Genomic DNA, 14,392 nt, shown 5'->3' with positions numbered 1-14,392 from the left:
GAACAGAGTTTTCTGGCTTCACATTGTCAAGATTGGATTGGATCGTACCTTTGCACAGACAAGGTCAATAGCAATTCTTTCACAGCAATCTTAAAGGAAGAGACTTGCATTACCCCATTTGCTTCCGCTGTAAGTCATAAAAGCAAAAGAACACGAAGGAACTCAAACACACAAGGACACACAGAGAACCCAGCGTTTTTTGATCAAGATTTTAATGAAAAGATTCTAAAATGACTTCTCGTAGCTGTACATTAAGACTGTGAACGTGAGATGAGCTCTGTACACTGTGTTTTATTCACATGAGACAGAATTTGAGCTGCATGCTGCATGTAGCTCTGACCTGAATACAAGCTCTCTGAGGAACGCGAAACCGCCGTGTTGTCCACGCAACATGTTCAAGGCTGACCAAAAACATGACAGTAATTCAAACTAACAATCGTCAAGAGCGACTTGTCTTCATTCACAAGTGCGCTAAACTAATGCTCCTACTGGTGACAATGTCTTTTTTCCTCCAAATTACTCTCGGATCTGACACCCTGCTCTCATTCAGAATGAAAATAAATATTAATCAGCATATAAAGTTATTGGAATGCTAAATTAGAACGCGTATGGTGGACAGGCCTGCAATGTAATATGGCGTTTAAGTAAAAACATATGGGAAACATGCCCACCTGCTATGCACGTGCTTGTAAATCTGGCTTTGGTTTAGTTAGTTTGGGTTGGTTTGGTAACTTGAGGTCCCTAATACTTACCAGTTATGTTGACAAGAGGCAACGTTCAACAAAAACAACATATAATACTATCTGGGATATGTAGAATCGGACAAAACTACACATTAGCAGCAAACAAGTGTGAGTTTTAATCTTTGCATTTACTTAAAGCTTCAAAACTCAAGTAAATCTGTAAATAACTGATAAGATGTAATCGCCTGCGTAAAGGACCTCAGTGAGAACTTAGAAAGTGCATTTTATAAAGCTTAAAAAGATGTGATCTTACAGTGAAAAAAATGGAGGAGATGTGAGTGTTTCTTAGGAAAAACCTTTGGCTCTGTTGGGCATTTGCAAATAAAACTCCCTTAGAGAAAAAAAAAAAACGGAATTGACCGGCGGCCTTGAATCGCAGCGCGCAACAACACGGCAGCTTTCAGTACAGAAAACACAACCTTGAATGCCTTTGACACAATTCTAAAAGGTCCCTTCCTGTATCGGCGGGCAGAGGCGTACAGACAGAAAACATTTAAAATGGACAAACAGCCTTCAAGTGTCCGTGACAGGAAACACATGATCCAGAGCACATGCATGCGTTGAGTGAGATAAGTTTACAAAAATGATGTGGGATACATCCTTTATGATGGACACTTCATGGAGAAATACATTCCTCATGTCTACGTCTTCACAGATTTGAAAATGATTATGTCTTGTGTCATTTTTTTAAATTTACCTCTCAGCTTACTACAACAGAATAAACTCGGACCCTGAAGACACGTCGTCTCACCCAAAGTGAACTCTTAAAAAGTGAAAACAGGATCAAACAAATAAATACATTCATCACTGACAATAGACATTTGATAAAAAAAGTGAACACTGTCAGTAAGTGTTTGCACCAATGTAGACGGAGGAGAGGCCAGTCGGTTTTTAAGTTGCTTCTTTTGTGGACAAAAAAAAAAAAAAAAAAAAACAGGCAGCTCAGAATACATACAACACATTTTAAAAAAACTAAAATAAACTAAGAGAGAGAGAGAGATGATGCAAAAAATTAAAAATAAAATATATTTATTTATATTTATATATATTTATATATATGCAGCATGTTCTAAAAAGTTACTTTGAGGTAAATGTGTATGTAGTTTTTATTCATGCGTATTTACATTTTTTAATTTTTTTTTTAAGAAAAAAAGAAAAGCAGCAGATTCATAAAAATAATAAATGTCAACAACATGATTTTCAGAAGGGATGTCTCGGCACATCTTAAAGGGCCAATCGCAGATCAATAAAAGTAGCAGCCCATCCAAATCAAAAGCATGCGGCTACGTTCACAGGGTAAGACACACGGTTACGATTCGTTTAAAGATGGTGACCTACACAGAAGCAGGTTCAAACTGGCCTCCCCTCACCTGAGGTCTATGACTGTAAAGAGTTTATGTAAACAATGAGATATTATACACAAGTATCTTTAAATGTCAGACAAGCTGTCAATCAATCAATCAATCAATCATTCAAAATGTGCTTTGGTTTAGAAAATAGTCTGAAAATTTGGGTATGAGCTTTCATCTTATTCGTTTATACATTTTGCGCTTACTAGAATGCTTGTTTTTTTTTTTTCTTGTTTTTTTTTTTTCAAAAACACTCTAGAACTTAAAAGTAAAACTCTTCCATGTACATATCTGGCTTTGTTTTTGTTTTTTTGTTTTTTTGAAGGCGTTTTGAAATGGGAACACACTCGTAAAATCTATTTCGTAGGAAACTAGTGTTTTGCTTTTCATCAATAAAATACAGAAATTGACACAGTCTTACAAATGTAGTCGAAAGCTCCGCATTTCAAAATATGCAGAACTATCCCTGAAGCTTTGAAGTAGAAACATTATTGTCACAGTTTGAAACTTTGTCATCCTTTTTTCCGCTCTCCCAGTTCTCTCAGCTATAGTCTCAAAACGCTGGAATCAATAACAGAGCCTCGTATCACCCAAGACACCGTCTTTTGATGGTATTCAAATTAAGTGCTTGTAAATTAGCAAGATATCAATGGGAACCTTTTCCTGGAATCCTGTTCAGTACGTTTGACGACAAAAAATATTTCAAAAGTCTCCCTGAGTTGAGGTGTGAATCAACCCCAGAGCGCACTTATACTGTAACAAAACAAAATCTAACATCCAAGATGTGCACAACTTAGAAAATAAGACATTTTGGTGACTTGCATTGGTTTAAAGTTAACTATAACTGGCTATTTTGGTTAGTTTTGGTGCTATGCTGAAATCACATGAATACTGTGTGTAAATGGAATGAGTTCAGTATACCGACTTGAATAACTAATGGAGACGACTTTAAAAATCTATGAAAAAACAAAGTTTGAGCAGGCAAATTAAAGGCCGAAAGAATTCCAGGAAAAAGGCGTCCGTAAACACTGCTCTGTTAGCACGACTATAGCTGCACCCCAAAGTTCATCGTTAGCAAGCCCAAACACACGACTTTGGAGAAAGAACCAGAAAAAAAAAAATACATATCCCAAAAAAAAGGAATGCCATTAAGACTTTTACATTAAGAAGGCTAAGAATTACACATGGAATGTGATACACTGGGATTGGCGAAATAATTCATCCGTAACCGAGTTATGAAATGAAGATGGCAGCAAAGAATTCAGCACTGAACTATAAATACATCCATCAGCGTCTACCCAACACTGATCATGTAACATTCACCCGACACAATTGCCAGCATTTTGAATAACCTTAAATTCTTTTCAACATGCATGCTTTACATAATACCTCGAATGAGTAAATGATAATGGTTTTTACTTGATGCCATGTAACTTAGCATGGTTTTAGAAAAAGGTTTTATTTGGAGCAGATGGCTAATAAGCAATCCAGTGCATCAATTCCTCCTCATTCAGTAAGCTTTCCAAGTGTGGTCAACATGTAACACAAGAACCTACGACACTTGCTATGTGGTTTTCTCTTGGTCTGAACTCAAATAAATTAGTCCTTCTGAAGTTCTTCAAAGTCTCTCTGCAGACAAAGTAAGAAACCAAAAGACACTCTTGAAAAAACTACTGTAAACTTCAAAAAAATGGAAAGCCAGCGGCCCACCAACCACCAGAAGAAGTTCATTGGTTTTTAGTAAAATGTCAAGTACAAACTAACATCCCACTACATTGCTCTTCGTCAAGAACTAAAAGACAAAAGTACATCCTTACCTCCTGCAATGCAATCTAAAAACTTTGGTAGGGATATTCTACAGGAAACGTTTGTTGGTAAGCCATTCTCCCCAATATTAAATTTCTCTTTGGATTTCTCTGACATAAAACTCTCAATACCTTAAATACATGCGCCCGAAGAAGCTATTCTCTACATGAATGCTTTTAAAACTTAAAACCTTTGTTGATGGGCAGGTTACAACTACTTTGAAAGCCTCAGCAAACTTTATACATCTATATTCAGAGACCTCCATAGTTCCAATTAGGGGTGTGCGATATTGATAAAAAAATTAAAATGATATCTCGATATTTTGGGGATTTTTTCAATAACGATAATTAGACGATATTTTGAGTGTGTTATTGTGCTGATATCGGACTACCGTGGACAGCTGCAGTTTTTGATATTCCTTATATTCTGTGTGATATTCACATCATTGATAGAAATAAATCTTTTCATATAAGTTTAAATTGATTTTTACCTTTTATGGGCAATTTTACTTTTAATAAAGCAAATTTTTGCCTAAAAGTGTGAATCTTTTGAATCAAATTGTTACATTTAATCAGTCAATTAGCATAATAAGACATTTAGGCTGTTACCAAACAAATGAGACCAGCATCAACAAAATTAATCTTCGCAGAAGTTGCATCTGAAGTGGCATTTAGATGCATTTACACACTGTTTAATGCAGCGCACAGGGACATGGAGTGCTTTAACCTTAATTTAAATGCATAATGTTTTGATATTTTAAACATAAAACATTGAATACTGATATTTGAAATTATTTTAAAATGAAAAGATACTTTGAATGTGAAATTAAAACCGCCAGTAGGTGGCAGCAAGTGAGTCATTGCGACTGAACCGAATCATTTAAACGGTGGATTCATTCAGGAAAGAAACAACATCATCATGTTGCTCAGAGACGCAAAACAGTGCTGTCGCTGTTTGGAATTATTTTTTTGTTGGCGAAATGGAGCAAAAACAGGCAATATGGTGTCTAAAACGTAAGTTTCTTTGTATAAAATCAACATCACATTTGTAATCATGCTTATTTTTGAAGAAAAACACGGCACTCTTCATGTGATTTTAACCATATGAAATGATATATACACACACATTTTCTGCCCCCATATCTTGAATTTTGTGATCATTCTTAATGCATTTTATTAGACTGAATCATGCAGTGAAAGAACACACTCTAAATGCGCACGCGCCCTAGTCTAGACTTCATCATGTAATGTATGTGTGCACTAGCTCCGTAGGTGTTCTGTTTGGTTTTTGCAAAATACTCGATAATGTCAAATTGCACATCGTTAAAACAACAATTACGATATTAATTGCAGACGATATATATCGCACACCCCTAGTTCCAATTAATGTATTGTTCTTAATTAAGAGGTAGCAATGAGACGGGACCATACGGACTCGCCTTGTTCAATGAAGGGAAAATACGTAATCAAAAAAAGTGAAAAATAAAAGTACCGACAGAATTTCTGAAGTTCAATATCACTAAAATGAACCCTGCCCAACCCATCACCCAAACCAACCCAACCCTCTCTGATCCCAAAGAAATAAAAAGGAAAGAACTTCCAGTTAAAACATTCACAGAAGCATATCAATAAGTTATCTAAAGAAATCTAAAAACAAGTACCTTTAAGTTTGGCTTTTCTTTGAGAGTAAACCCCTATATACTATGTGAGTAAACGACAAAAAAGATGCCCATGGCCTCTCGTCACCACTTTGCCATTGGCTTGCATCCAGATGTAGGAGCAGGGTACATTAGGGTAAATCCATGCTAAAACCACAGTACTAAACTTACAAAGACCCTGTTTTCCAGCTACACCTAGAATTAAGCCAATGGATGTGATGTGCAGAGTAGGTATACTGGGAAATGTTTGGTTGGATGCACAAAGCTTTTATGAAACACCACTTAAATGACGACAGACAAGCCATCTTGCATGTCTGACAACACTATCTTTGAGACCCTTAGGAGACACTTCAAAGAATTAGAACCTTTGTGTATAGAATAACTTGGTTAGTACAAGCCCAAACCTTGTTGAGAGTTTCACATAAAATATACCACCAGAACTCTCGAGAGTGATACTTTATCAAGGACCAAGAATGGAAAGAAGGAATATTTCTGGGATACCCAAAAAAAAACCTAAACAATCAGACAGACCACACAGACTCATGAAAGCAATGCATGGATTGCAGTGTTTGAGAGTGGTCACAATATCCCAAGGAATCATACAACAGCATTAGTACCCCAGTTTTACATTCACAGCAAAATTAAAAAAAATAAAATAAAAAATAAAAAAAATAATTCATATGCCCATAAACTCATACCGATTGGTTTATTCTTTCCATTGTTGGGGCTCGTTGTTTGAAAGGCTCCTCCTGTAATTTACAGCAGAAGAGAATCCTGCTTTGGGTTATCGGCTCCTTGCAGTGTACTTCAAAAGGAAGAGGTGTGCATTGACTCTTTTTGCTGAGGGTCTCCTGTTCAAGGTGTCTTTGGCTTATGACGGGGAGGTATGCATTCGTAGGTGGCTAATGAGGTTACGCTGCTGGGTAAATTTGCCCCCACATAGCTGACATTCGTACGGCTTCTCACCTGAGTGAACCCGCATGTGCTCTGTGAGCCGGTACTGGCGGGTAAAGCGCATGCCGCACTCCTCGCAGGCAAATGGCTTCAGCCCCAGGTGGCTGCGCATGTGGCGGGTCATGGTGCCACGTTGGGTGAACATCTTGCCGCAGATGTTGCAGGGGAAGGGACGGGTGAGCCAGTGGGTCTTCTCGTGTTGTCGAAGAGTGGCCGGATCTTTGTAGCTTTTGTTGCAGACCGAGCAGCTGAAGCGACGCGACTCGGCGCCATGGACATGGGTTATTTGTGAAGACAAGTCTTCCGCTTCTACTTCATCTTCCTTTGGATAGGAATCATCATCCTCCTCTTTGATGTACAACTCTTCCTCTGTGTGGGTCTCCACGTGGGCATTCAGTTCCTCGGAACTCGGGAAGCCTTTACCACAGGGGATGCAAACATAAAGGTTGTCACCAAGGGCAGGCTCAAAGCCTTCCTGGCGGTAGACGTAATTGGCGCTATTCCGCCCACCTTCACTCTCGCTCTGTCCACTCTCTTCACTTTGCTCCTGTCCATTCTCCAAACCTTCCTCGTCATCTTTACACTGGAAGGATACTTCAGAATTGCCATTTCCTCCACCAGGGAGCCTCTCCCCAGCCACGTTCAATCTTTTGGCAACTCCGTTGGGTAAAGTTCCTCGTTCTGCATCTTCACCCTTGTTGCCTTCACTCTTGGGTTGCCGCCTCTGCCGGGCGACCTGCCGGGAAGTTTTATGCCGTTCAATGTCCGGAGGCGGTTGGCTCTCTTCGCATTCTCCTCCACCTAGCTCCATGGGCTCTCCAGCGGTGAGGTTCTGCGTGTTGGTGTTCTCATCAAATGAGGCACTGTTGGCTGTGGATTCTGAGGCAGATTGAGGTGATTCTTGTGGGATGCTGCTGGGACTTACTTCTTCAGTGGCTGTGCTCCCTGAGGGGCTTTTCTTGGAAAGGTCTAGGCCAAGTTCCTGCATGCCACAACTGCCATTGCTTCCATTCTTACTCGTTGAGGGACTGAGCGAATTTGCTGAGGTTGCACAGTGGGTGTTTCTCACAAACATCTCGTCCTCAGACAAGTCATCTTTGAGTAGCTCCTCATGCCTCTTTGTCTTCTCACTGTCTTTTAACCCTGACATTTGGTTTGGAGTTACAGGTGTAGAGGACAGCCTTTGGTTCCTAGACGTTCTTCCATTGGTAGGTGTGGTTGGTTTATTAAGAAGGGATCTTCCATTACGCTTGAGCTTCTTCCTGCAGAGAGCTGCCAGGTCATGAAGTTGGAGGTAGCTTGCTGCCGTTAGAAGGGCATTGAAATTGTGGTCACTGAACTGATCAGATGACAAAAGCTTGCCAGTATAAATAAAGTCCAGAACCTGCCGGAAAACCGACGGGTTGACCATGTCCGTGTCGAGGTTAATCAAGTTGTCATGAAGGATAAGGGATTTGAAGTAGATACTGCTGGCAGCCAGGATGTTCTTATGGGCCCGAAAAAGGGCATTTTCTACTACTATGATCACATCACACAGATAACCTTTGGCTCTTTGTTGGTTTAGCTGCAGCAGCAATTGTTTGGCATGATTTGGCAATTCCATTTCCAACTTCTTTTTCTTCACCTATGAAACCTAGAAGATAAAAAAAAAAACACTGTTATGCATTGTAATGGGAAAAAATCCATATAGTTTTATGTCCTACATCAAACACTTACAAGAAAGTTCACACCAAGTGACCTTTTTTACCTACACTTTGCTGATTTTCTGGTTTTGTATTCACAGTTGGGTGTGGCATATTGAAGCACCCAATCCTTATTTTTAAACGGGCAATAGTTACAACACAGCTATTGCTACTTGCTGGCCAATCACAGGGGGAGGGTCATTCCTGTTGTATAGTGCATCTAACTGGACAAAACTCAGTGCAATGCTACAGTCACATTTTACTAACAAAGAATGAGTGTAAACATTAAATGTACAAAGCTGCTAAGAGTGAACTGTCAATGTTTTGGAACACATAGCATATAGCTCAGTGCTAACAGGCATGAACTGAAAACCACAAAACTCTTATGCTCAAGCAAATCCACATAAACAAGTCTTAAATAAACTTAAGAAGTTCTGTGCGCTGAATTTAAACAAATCAAGACTATGGAAACTTTTGTTTCTTCTGCCAGAGAATGCTTGTGGAAAAAGGCCTTCTCATAGTATGCATAAGCTGGCATCTTATTCGTCAAGTGTGTACAAATTCTCAACTTTCAGCTAAAAGCAGAGAAGGATAAAAGGCTTTGGACAGTAACACAATTTCTTTTCTTCTGAGGGCGTCCACTAAGGCTTAACGTTCCTGCCAGCAGTCATTAATGCCAGCCTCCAGGGTCAGTCCCTTTGTTGTCATATGGGGGTTGGGTGAAAAAGGCTAGTGGACGTCACCGACTAGCTTGTGTGACAGACAGCTTGAAACCTGAGCTGGGATATCACCAAGGGTGTGGTGGGAAACAGGTAAACCAGCACCCTTTCCACAGGATGAACAGGCCACGGCTTGCAGCAGAATCTTTGTAATGCGGCAAACAAGGTTTCTGCCACTTAGACCAGCCGAGACTGGCGTGTCAATGGGAAAAACAGGGATTTACCTTTAGACAATGCCCAGACATTTTCACATTCACATCTCGTTTATGAACAATTAACAACACAAATTAGCATGGGTGGAGTACCCATCCCTGTGGAACACCCAATTGAAAACTATTATTTTTTTGTACTGGATTATTGTAAAAGCTTACTCTTACATATTAGACTCAACAAAATCCATAACTACCAAGCTTAAAATAGGCCTAAAAAAAAAACAGAATTAAGGTGACTACAGATCTGTTTATGTAATGTGCTGAATATTTAGCCTACCAGTTGTTCCAATTCAGTCCATCTCAGATTAACTATTTATAGCTAATTCATGATGGCAATGTACAACTGAGCCAAAACCAATAATGGGGACAGGAAACCAATCAGTCAGCAGAATTTTCAGTTTAAGACTGCTTAAAAGCAGACTAATGATGACTCAGGAAGGTGTGAAAAAAGAAATATTTAATGTATTTCACAAGATATTCAAGTCCCACCAAAAAACAAAACAAAACAAAACATGGATTAAAGAATAGTTAATGCAAAAAAATAAACAACTAGTAGTTTAATATTTAGCCATTTCATCCTTCATTATAAAGTAAAAAAGGCTGATTATTTTAATAACATTCATGTTCACAATCTATACAAGTCTGAACCCTGAAATCTTCAAAATGACAGTCTCCATTTACTTGTCTCATAAAAACCAGTATGCCCAGCCCTAAAACTAAACCCTATCGCATGATACCATCTCTCAGGGTATTTACAGGCCTCAAGCACAGGACTACAGTCAAAGAAATGCATAGATAACCATAAACCACGACTGTTTGGGCAAACTTTGATAGCACCAAAAACCCAATGCTCAAAAAACAAAAGATGTTTAAGAAACACATTTATCTAGAAGTTGCACACAAGTCTTGATAAGATGCTGCTGGTCTTTCAATTGCTTTGCCGACATTCCAATCCCTCCACAAAAAAACAGCAGACCCGTCCCAGAGATGAAACAACTGCTCTAATCAGAGAGATTGTCGTCTGAAAAAAAAAGTCAAAGTGCAAAAGTGGCCAGTAACAACACGGGTAAACAAGTCTGGCAAGGACTGCGCTTAACCTCATAAACAAGCTTATCCGGTGGCACAGACCCCTGGGGCCCTGATTTTATTGTCTTAATGCCATAAAAGAGCAATTTTGCTCATATGAAAGAGAGCATTGGCAAAACAAAACATTATTCATGAGATGCATCAACATATAATATCTAACCTGCAGCAAATTAGGAACAAAAGACAACTATAAACACATTCAATTTTTAAAGTGCCTGAATTTTTCATTGAAGATTTAAGGTGCACTAAAATCTCCAAAAACACCGCTGCAAATTGGGTTTTAATAATATCAGGTAGGTTAACTTGATAAGTGACACTTCCATAGATTGTGCCCAGAGACATTAGGATCTAAGTGCTTACTGTAACCACCAGCCTCAAGAGATCCGAGCCAACTTGGAAGCCAAGCAAACCTGATCCAAATAATCTGATGAACGACCTCAACTAAGAGATAACACAATATCACTTATCTGAAGAATTGAAGGCCTTCGTCCACTGCCTGTGTGCTTTTCATTCAATGTTATGCCCCATTTGTGCTAAATGAAGGGTGGGATTTTATTTCCAGCCCAAAAGCAGGCATAAAATCTAAAACCAGACTAGCTTCCCTCTGTATTCGACCATAAAGTCTAGAATCTGACACATCAGAAAATTAATGTTAAAAAAAAAATTAGTTTTTTAAAATAGTGTACGCAATACGCAATTTGCAATAACATGAAGCAATGAACCATGCACAATTAGACCAGAATCATGCATTAAATCAATTCTGACAAAAAGTCAACTTGCACTATGATTACACTATTGATTTCAAATGCTGTCATACCGTTTGAAAACAGCAGGACATTTCTTGCATTTGTCCAGGCATGCACTGCTGTATTTTGCAGATAAACTAAAAATGCATCTGGGTTCACGTGCATGTCATATGTAGGCTGGGCTAAAAGTTGCAGAATACCTGAGAAAACAGAATCATAACGCCTAAAAATTGTCCAAAGACATCAAAAGACCTCATTCTCACAAACCTGCTTCAAATGCACTTGCATGTCACACTTGTAATCAAAAAAAAAAATAATAATAATAATTCACTGAAACCAAAGATCACACAACATGCTTAAAATGTAACATTTCTCTAATGGAAGTCAAGAATTAGGGAACCTGGCACAAAAACAACCACTCAAACAGATTGGGCAACCCTGGAACAACCCTCACAGATAAATCACATCGTATTCGTCAACATCCCAACACAATCATGTAATGTCTGTTTTGCCCAAGAAGTGGTTAAAAGGTTCCAGGTTAAAAGGTTCTAGTCAATAAACATGCCAAGCATGTTAGACTAGATTTCAGACATGGGGTGATGCCTTAAAGCAACATGTACACAATGCATGCATTCAGACATGTACATCTAAACTGCCTAAAAGGCTTAAAGTAAACAAATAAATACAGGTTAACCTATATTCTGGTGAAGAACAGAAATAGACCCAAGATAAATCATTTCAAACAAGGTTTATACCCATTTTCCTGTTATAAAACATGAGTAATTAAAAAAAATTAAATCAAAAATAAGTAAAGCCATCATTATTATCCAACCAGACTAGACAAGTACAGGTGGCATGACTAGATGAACAGATAAAGCGGTCAAAAACAACGTAAATTTCACGAAGAATAAGAGGAAAAGATTGTGCTCCTCTTAAAGCGAAACAAATACTCAGCTGGGTGTGAAATAAGATTTCAGTCTAAATGCAAACACAATTCATAACGATCTTCTCAATGATAATGACTCTAAATAAACTGTCTTCAAGCGCGTTCCCGCCCCACTCACTCAATAGATCTGATCATCTGCATTATTCAAAGCAGAAACCCAGAGCTGCCTTTCATAAGAGTATTGATTAGATCTTAACATGAATGCCACTACATCTGTTAAACACATCTTTTATTCTCATTTTCTCTGACCTTTGTAAAGGACAACAAAACAATTACGACAAGGCCAGCCCGAGCTCGTCGAGAAGCATTTGGAAGCAAACTCTACAGTTCGAAGATAAGCCTCACTGGACCATGGACCTCAACATCAGCGCCAAAGGAAAGCAAAGCATGCATCTGCACATTCTGCAGGTTTGCTTACCTTAAAAACAATCATCAAGACAGCACGCACAAGACTCCTAACAGGGTTTCCTTACACAAAATGGCCATATCTTTGGTTAAAACTAATTCCACGTCTCATTCAAGCAAACTGTCACCCAGAAAGGGAGTTACTTTAATGGTGTGGCACTGATCTAAACCTACCAACCACTGTAAAACAAGCCCCCTCCCCCAGCCCATTAAAATGGATGAGATTAAAAGGGTCCTTCAAGCTCTCCTCAAGATACAGAAGTAAAATCATTTATTATAACATTTATGCATCATTTAAATGACAATGTGAGCCATGATGACCACAACATCACTTTAGACCCTCAAATGCACTTAATGCAAAACAACATAGCACCTAAGATTTTTTCCTCATAAAGAGGGATCTACTAACAAACATAACAAGAAACGAAAAACAACAAGCAAAAAGCTTCATAGCAACGCTTGCCGAACTACAGTGACAGAGGCAAAGGTAAGCTGTCACAACTGTAAACTGTAGCATAAAACCACAACATTGGATGAAAAGTTACTCATCTTCATATTTGTATGACTCATATGTCTCATTACTGCAAAAGAAACAAACTAATTATCAAGCGTTGCTTTAGAACACTACCTAGTCATGATGATCCGAACGTACAAGCACACAGACACAGCAAGAAAGACGCGACAGATACCACTAAAATATAAAAATAAATCAGCTTTCCACTCATAAACAGCGGTTTGCTTTTGTGTATTTAATGAAACATACACGGATAACCTAAAATCTTCATTGAGACATCTTAATGTATGGATTAACAATGCAAAACATTATATACGAACACTATAAATGTTAAACGCGATAGTTTAATACATGCATTAACGATGCAAAACTATGCACAAATATTCAATATGAGCATTAAACACGTTAAGGTAAAACACACACTGAGGGAGGGGTGAAACAGGAATGCTGGCCACATAAAGGGCCACTGATCGGGTTTTGCCATCAAGGTGGCGATTAATCATTTTTAGTAAAGTATAAAGATGCAGTATACAGGTATTTCATTTTTTTTAAACGTTGCATTTGATTACTGCATAAGTCACGCTGAAACAGGTACAATGCTTTTGATAAAACACACATATCTGCCCCTGCCAGGCTGCGCTCGCGCTGCGTGTGCATTAAAAGCCCAGTGGGCACGCGATAAGAGCAGTACGTTGAAGGAATCAGTGTTTCTTTAACAAAAAAAAAACAAGAGGAGTAAGCCCTCACAAACCCCCGTTACATCGCACGCACGTTTCCCCTCACAACACAAAAGCAAACGCGTATGTAATAATAAAGTATCTGTACCTTAATGCATCGAGAGAAGCTCTTCAAACAGTCATTCTGTTTTCACATCTCACAGCTTTCCGAGCGCCATCTTGCCTGCAAGCTTGTGTGTGACGTGAGAAATCCTCACCCCTGACCCAAATTTGAATAAGAGGCAGTAAAGAGAGGGGGAGAGAGGGTAAATGCCCTGCCTCTGCCAGCCACACACTCTCATTTGCCTAAACAGCCCTGGGCTGCTGCTGAGATGGTGTAACGTGCCATGACCTGCCACTGCTGCTGCCACATTTGCAATCCAAATGCTACTGTCTGTCTGTCTGTCTGTCTGTGTGTGTGTGTGTGTGTGTGTGTGTGTGACACTGTGCATCTTCATCATGCTCAGGGGTTGCTATCATTTCTAATTCTAGTATAGTAGGCTAATTATACATGCTTTTATATTAAAATACACATGCATGGAATATTTGTACTTGGATAAGTGTACCTTGACTTTGAGGGGAAAATGTGTACACTGAAAAATAAATTGGCATAGACAGTTTTCACTCAGAAATTGCCTGTTAATTTCACTAAAAACAAGTAACACACTGAATTAAACGAAGTAGAAAAACTCACAAAAAAAATTATTTTATTTTATTAAAAATTTTCATTTTTACAGTGCATTTAGTCAAGCCGCATTTATTTATAGCGCTTTATACAATAGCCTACAGATGTTTTCAAAGCAGCTTCACCATAATAAACAGGAAAATAACTGTTAATGATGCAAAGTGTAACCAAT

General features: G+C 38.7%; 1 protein-coding gene across 1 annotated transcript; it reads right to left on the bottom strand.

Moving 5' to 3' along the window:
• Positions 1-2,306: 2,306 nt before the first annotated feature.
• hic2 (hypermethylated in cancer 2) lies at positions 2,307-13,902 on the bottom strand. Its single transcript, XM_058788681.1, has 2 exons — positions 13,645-13,902; positions 2,307-8,142 (listed from the first exon to the last, which is right to left on the bottom strand). Exon 2 carries the CDS (start codon positions 8,110-8,112, stop codon positions 6,427-6,429), a length of 1,686 nt encoding a protein of 561 aa, XP_058644664.1. The 5' UTR covers positions 8,113-8,142; positions 13,645-13,902; the 3' UTR covers positions 2,307-6,426.
• Between the last annotated feature and the right edge of the window lie 490 nt (positions 13,903-14,392).

The sequence above is a fragment of the Onychostoma macrolepis genome, chromosome 10 (genome assembly GCF_012432095.1).
Source record: "Onychostoma macrolepis isolate SWU-2019 chromosome 10, ASM1243209v1, whole genome shotgun sequence".
In the NCBI taxonomy this organism is placed as follows: Eukaryota; Metazoa; Chordata; class Actinopteri; order Cypriniformes; family Cyprinidae; genus Onychostoma; species Onychostoma macrolepis.
This window is presented reverse-complemented; position numbering and strand designations above follow the sequence as displayed.

What these genes read in the sequence shown, in the direction of transcription:
- hic2 (XM_058788681.1), bottom strand. Translation starts at nt 8,112, where the DNA reads ATGGAATTGCCAAATCATGCCAAACAATTGCTGCTGCAGCTAAACCAA.